The 6,126-nt window shown below is 54.4% G+C and overlaps 1 protein-coding gene across 2 annotated transcripts; it reads left to right on the top strand.

Annotated features, from left to right (window-relative positions):
- The first annotated feature begins 1,561 nt into the window (after nt 1-1,561).
- On the top strand, nt 1,562-4,645 carry LOC130850021 (left-right determination factor 2-like). Of its 2 annotated transcripts, XM_057729329.1 has the most exons (5): nt 1,562-1,811; nt 2,666-2,694; nt 2,797-2,912; nt 3,103-3,345; nt 4,279-4,645. In XM_057729329.1, exons 1-5 carry the CDS (start codon nt 1,562-1,564, stop codon nt 4,643-4,645), a joined length of 1,005 nt encoding a protein of 334 aa, XP_057585312.1. The 2 variants fall into 2 exon arrangements, with proteins under 2 accessions (XP_057585312.1, XP_057585311.1); XM_057729328.1 differs by having other exon boundaries at nt 2,666-2,912.
- The last annotated feature ends 1,481 nt before the right edge of the window (nt 4,646-6,126 follow it).

Raw genomic sequence — 6,126 nt, 5'->3', positions numbered from 1 at the left:
CTGGGGGGGGACTCAGGGTGGCTTCCTGCCCACTGGGCCCCTCGGCCCCCAACCACAGTCCTCGTCCTCGTCCACCGTCATGGCTCACCTCCCAGGTGATGGGACACAGGGAGGTGCGGCTGTCGTGTTTTGGGAAAGGCTTCCTCCTGCACATCCTCAAATCCCCTTTGCTGGGGGGGTCCTCGGGGACAGATGCCTGTGTTGGCCTCCTCGCCCTCCATGTGCTGAGCGAGCTCAGGCAGGTTCCTTCACCACGTGTGTTCTGACTCTGCACCTCGAAGATCAGCGGATGCTGGCACCTGCCTCCTAGGGCTGTTGTGAACACAAGTTCAGAGCCCAGAACAGTGCCTGGCACAGAGTGATACTCAGGAAATGACTTCTCTTCTTGTCATCACCATTTTTAGAAAGGCGCACGCTGAGACGGCCAGAGCAGGCCGATGATACAGAGAGCCAATCTTCTAGGGTGCTCACTAAGCCAGGCGCTGCACCAAACATCTTCACATGTGTAATTCATTCACCCTTCACACTAGCCCTATGAAGTAGACCTGTCATCGTCCCCTCCTTCAAAGGAGAAACTGATGCACTGAGAAGTTAGGGGACTTGCTAGCGGGTCAAACAGCCAGCAAGCAGCAGGCCCCCTGGTTGAGCCCAGCCGGTCTCAAATGTGTGTTTGAGGAGGCACTGGCGGCTCCCACCTACATGACTCTGGGCAGTTCTGTTGTTCTGAATCCGGGCATGACCTTGGCTCAAACTGCGCTGGTGCTATGAGCCAAGGGCAGGCTCCCTGTGCAGAGGGTCCTCCAGAAGGATGCTGCACCCGAGGCACCCCTCACTGCAGTCCTGTGGTTGCAGAGACATTTGCAGAAATCGCTTCTCCTGGGACTGGCAGAGAGTCAAGCTGCCAGCTTTCCTGTCCTGATAGCATCTAGCTTCCTTCTGTCACAGGGGAGGACAGGGTCACCTGAGGGACTGTGGAGAGGAGCGAGAGGGGGCTTGCAGGGACTGGAGAATGGAGGGAGGTGACTCAAGAGGCTTCTGTAAAAAGTGCCCTAAACGGGGGCCTGGACCAGGACAGGCAGGAATGCAGAACACTTTCCCTCCTTCCCCTCGGTGCGCAAATCTACACGCAGACTGGCCTCCAGGAAAGAGATTTAAACAGCTGGCTAATGGGACACTCATTTTCAAAGAATAGGCTCACTTTTTCATAGACTAGGACTGGGGTAGGGTTAGGGAAATTCAACAGGTACTAAAATTGTTATTGAGCTGCCAGACAGCAGTGGTCAGAGGGCCCAGGCCTGTGTGGCATCCAGACAGCCCTTTGTGCCCTTTCTAGACAGCCCCCTCCTTGGGGCTCAGGGACTTGTCTGGCTGCTGAGCTTCCAGGAGGTCCGAGGGGTGTGACCTCCCTCCCTCCCAGCCTCTCTCCCTCCCACCACCCAGGCCCAGCCCAGGCTTGGCTATAAAGCTGGCCCAGCCTGGCTCTCAGCACATCCAGCTGGGACCCTCCTGGAGCCTCCTCCAGGACACGTCTGCTCTGCCCCTCCCTCTCCTGAGCAGCACCATGCAGCCCTTCTGGCTCTGCTGGGCACTGTGGGCGCTGCCCTTGGCTGGTGCCGGGGTGGCCCTGACCGAGGAGCGGATCCTGGGCAGCCTGCTGCAGCAGCTGCACCTCCACGAAGTTCCTGTCCTGGACAAGGCCGCTGTGGAGGGGCTGGTCATCCCTGTACACGTGAGGGCCCAGTACGTGGCCCTGCTGCAGCGCAGCCACAGGGCCCACTCCCGGGAGAAGAGGTTCAGCCAGAACTTCCGAGGTGAGGCCCTCCCTCCCTGTTGCAGCCTGGTCTTCGTGGTGGGGGGAGGGCCTGTTCCAGGGAGGCTGTTTGGGGGCCCAGAGTCCACGGGGTGGTGAGGAGGGACCATGGACTGAGGATCGCTGGGCCTGGGCCCCTGGTCTCCGTCTGTACTCGGGGCCTCACCCCTCAGGGCCAGGAGGAGCTGGACCAGGCTGGACCTGATGCCAAAGCCAAGGCATCAGAGAAGATGAGGATGGAGAAGAGAAAGCAGAGTCAATGGGAGGGGTGGGTGTGGCAAGAACCTTAGCGCAGGCTCAGGGAGCCAGGGTAGAGTCAGGGCTTCTTGGGTTCAGTTTTCACATTGCCACTAGTAGCCTGACCTCGAACAAATGGTTTTAGAATTATCTTTTTGCTTCTCTGTTTGTTCCTCCGGAACATTATTGTGACTGTATCTGACCCATCTCCCAGAGCCATGAATATTAAAGTGCATTATTGTGGATGAAAAAGTGCAGGAACAACACTAAAGTGTAACACCCAGCTATTCCGCAGCCATTCTGAGTTCTATTCAGCCTCTCACCTCCCTGGGCCTGGACTCAACGTCCTCAGTGCCCAGAGCTAGACTCAAGGCCAGGTGCCCCCAGGTGAAGATTCTGAACTCCAGCATCTCAGCTGAGGCAGCCCTGTCAGCCCTGCCAGCCTTCCTGACAAACCAGTCCCAGACCCAAGGTTGGGTTTTCAGGAAACTGGCTCAACCCAGGGAGACAGAACAGGGGCTGGTCTCTCCCAGCCTGGCCACCACCTTAGTGGCCCTGCCATCCTCAGAGCTCCCCTGGTGCCCCGAGGGGCCGCGCTGACCCCGCTCGTGTCCCCAGAGGTGGCCGGCAGGTTCCTGCTGTCCGAGGCCTCCTCGCACCTGCTGGTGTTCGACATGGAGCAGCGGCTGCCGCCGCACAGCGAGCTGGTGCAGGCCGTGCTGCGCCTCTTCCAGGAGCCGGTCCCCAAGGCCGCGCTCCGCAGGCACGAGCGGCTCTTCCCGCGCAGCGACCGCGCCCGGGTCACCGTCCAGTGGCTGCACGTCCGCGACGATGGCTCCAACCGCACCTCCCTCGTCGACTCCAGGTGGGGACGTCGCGGCTGGGGTGTGGGGGGCGGGGATGAGGAGGGGCTGGGCCCGCGTGGGAGGTGGGGGTCGGGGTGGGGGAGCAGAGACGGCGCGGTGCCGGCCGGGCCAACCAGCTGGGGAAGGGGTGGAGAGGGCCTGTGTCCCCCACCCCTCAGCGCGGGCCTGTGTCTCCGTGTGGTGTGGCAGGCTGGTGTCCATCCACGAGAGCGGCTGGAAGGCCTTGGACGTGACCGAGGCCGTGAACTTCTGGCAGCAGCTGTGCCGGCCCCGGCAGCCGCTGCTGCTGCAGGTGTCGGTGCAGCGGGAGCACCTGGGCCCGCTGGCCTCCAGCGCCCACAGGCTGGTCCGCTTCGCCTCGCAGGGGCCGCTGGGCACCGGGCAGGGGGAGCCCCAGCTGGAGCTGCACACCCTGGACCTCAGGGACTACGGGTAGGCGCAGGGGCAGGACTCTAGTAGGTTGGGTGGTCCAGGCTCACAGTGGCTGGGACCAGCTGGAGGCAGATGCAGACAGTCCCAGGGTGCAACTGATTCCCCACTACATGTCGGAGTTTCTAATGGTAGAAACTTTTATTATTCAAATATTTTATTGAGAATATCTTTAGGGAATTCCCTGGCTGCCCAATAGTTAGGACTTGGTGATTTCACTGCAGGGGGCAGGTTCAGTCCCTGGGTGCCGAACTAAGATCCCAAAAGCCAACTGGCTGGCAAAAAAACCCAGACAAAAAAAAAAACCTTCAGATATTTTCAATGAGCTTTATGTTGTCATTGATACACATACATTATTGTAATCATTTGTTTTCATTCTACCCTTTTCCCTGATTAATTCTTTGAAAAATATTAGCATTAGCAGTTTCTAAGGTTGAACAGCTTTCCTCTGGCATTTGTGAATTCTTTCTTCATGGGAGTGTTAGCTATTTGGAGTGGACAGAGCGGTGTAGTAGTCATTAATAACAGCCCTTTGGAATCATACAGCCTGAGTCCATTTAGCCCTGCCTTCTACTGGCTGCAGGAACTCTGGCGTATCAATTAACACCTTTGGGTCTCTGAGTCCTCATGTGTAACAGGAATAATGCTGGAACCTCTTCAAGGTTCATCTGAGGATGAAACGCTGGTATCATCTGAGATAATATACGTAAAGTACTTAGTTCAATGCCTAGCATAATAGGAAACCTTTAGTAAATAATTTATGATTTATGTTTTGGATATGTTTATTCATTCACATCACAAATATCCAGTTCTTTTTTAATATAATGAGGGATGAATCATAAATCTCCTTCCAGATGCCCCACTCAGCCCCACCGTGGGCCCCCTGACCTCCGCCCTCCCAGCTGACCTCTGACTCTGCTTTCCTGGCCCCCACAGAGCTCAGGGAAATTGTGATCGTAAGGCACCAGGGACTGAGGGCACCCGCCGCTGCTGCCGCCAGGAGATGTACATTGACCTGCAGGGGATGAAGTGGGCTGAGAACTGGGTCCTGGAGCCCCCGGGCTTCCTGGCCTATGAGTGTGTGGGCACCTGCCAGCAGCCCCCGGAATCCCTGACCGTCAAGTGGCCATTTTTGGGGCCTCGACAGTGCATCGCCTCAGAGACGACCTCCCTGCCCATGATCGTCAGCATCCAGGAGGGAGGCAAGGCCAGGCCCCAGGTGGTCAGCCTGCCCAACATGAGGGTGCAGAAGTGCAGCTGTGCCTCGGATGGGGCGCCTGTGCCAAGGAAGCTGGAGCCCTAGGTGTGGGGTGCAGCCAAGGAGGCCTCTGACTAGACACGTGCGCAAAGCAGGTCTTAACATAGGTCTTAATTTTCTACTTAGCAAGTTACCCCTGCCCCAACTGAATGCCCCTATTTTACCTTTCTCGTGTGTTCTTCCATTTCTTGCCCTCCTGTCCATCACCCACCCTAAGCACTTACATGATAACTGATGCAGCCCGGATTGCAGAGCTGTAGAAGGAAACCCCAGCCTACTTGTTAAAGGATGTAGCTGAGCACGGACAGATCATCAGCTAGGAGCTTCTGTTCTCCAGCAAATTCTCAACTGAGTATGGGACAACACACCCTATAGTGAGAACTGGGAAAACAGATTGATTTACTCTATTACATGATGAATCAAAACAAAACAAAAAAATCCCTCTGTTTCCCCTAGGGAGGGAGGAGGTCAAAAAAGAACCCCCATTCACCAAAATATTGATCCACTCTGGGCTTTTGTAAATATACTGGGGGTCCCCATTCCCCTGAGAGAGTGCTGGAAGGGAGGATGAAAGGCTTTAGGCTAGAGGCAGTGGACAGGGTATCAGGACATCTGGTTTCTGGATCTAATAGTGTCATACACTGTGACCTCAAGCAAATGCAGAAGGCTTTGGGCCACCATTTCCTTTTAAAAAGGAGGATTTGGGATTCAGCTCTAGGACTTCTTTGTCCTAGAGATCAGACAGCCCTAACCTCCCCCATTCCTCGCTGCTTTGGAGACTGAGCATCACCTGTGCATATCTGGGTTATTTCCCCCACTGTTTTAGAGAACTTATCACCAGAACCCACATGTATTTTCTTTTAACTTAGCAAAAACTAAACAAGGAATGTAGATAATCTGCTGAAATAAAGTAAAAGTGATGTTTCACTCTGTGTCTCTATATTTAATTTCTAGTGTCCTTTACATAGGAGAGAGGGGGCAATAATGGGGGAATGAGAGCAACAGGATGATCTGAAGAAAGGGGGTGACCATGGACCCCCAACCCCTAGCGGGCACTGAAGACTGTAATACAGTTTAGATTCTGCTTTCATCTGTAATATTTATAACCCCCAATTCTGCTTCCAAAAACAGTATTGTAAACAATCACTCACATATGCTACCTCCTTAGAAAGCACTTTAACCTTTGCAATAGTGGTTCTAGGGACAGGGCAGGCAAGTGAACATTTACTGAGCATTCACTCTGAACCTGGGACTATGCTAGGCAGCTTCATATACATTACAGGACTTAATTCTTGCAACTATTCCTTCATGTAGGTATTATTATTCCCATTTCTCAGATGAAGAAATCAAGGCTAAGGCAATGCAAATCTATGGGGTAGAGATTCAACATGCCACGGTAAGCATGCTCTGCTGATGACACAGGCATTAGTTAACATGTCATATGGAAGCTGCCACATCTGGCAATTCCCCATACATTTCCTTATGCCTAACTTATTGAAATTCATGGATTTTCTATTTTGACATAC

This window comes from Hippopotamus amphibius, chromosome 3 (assembly GCF_030028045.1).
Source record: "Hippopotamus amphibius kiboko isolate mHipAmp2 chromosome 3, mHipAmp2.hap2, whole genome shotgun sequence".
Lineage (NCBI taxonomy): Eukaryota > Metazoa > Chordata > Mammalia > Artiodactyla > Hippopotamidae > Hippopotamus > Hippopotamus amphibius.
This window is presented reverse-complemented; position numbering and strand designations above follow the sequence as displayed.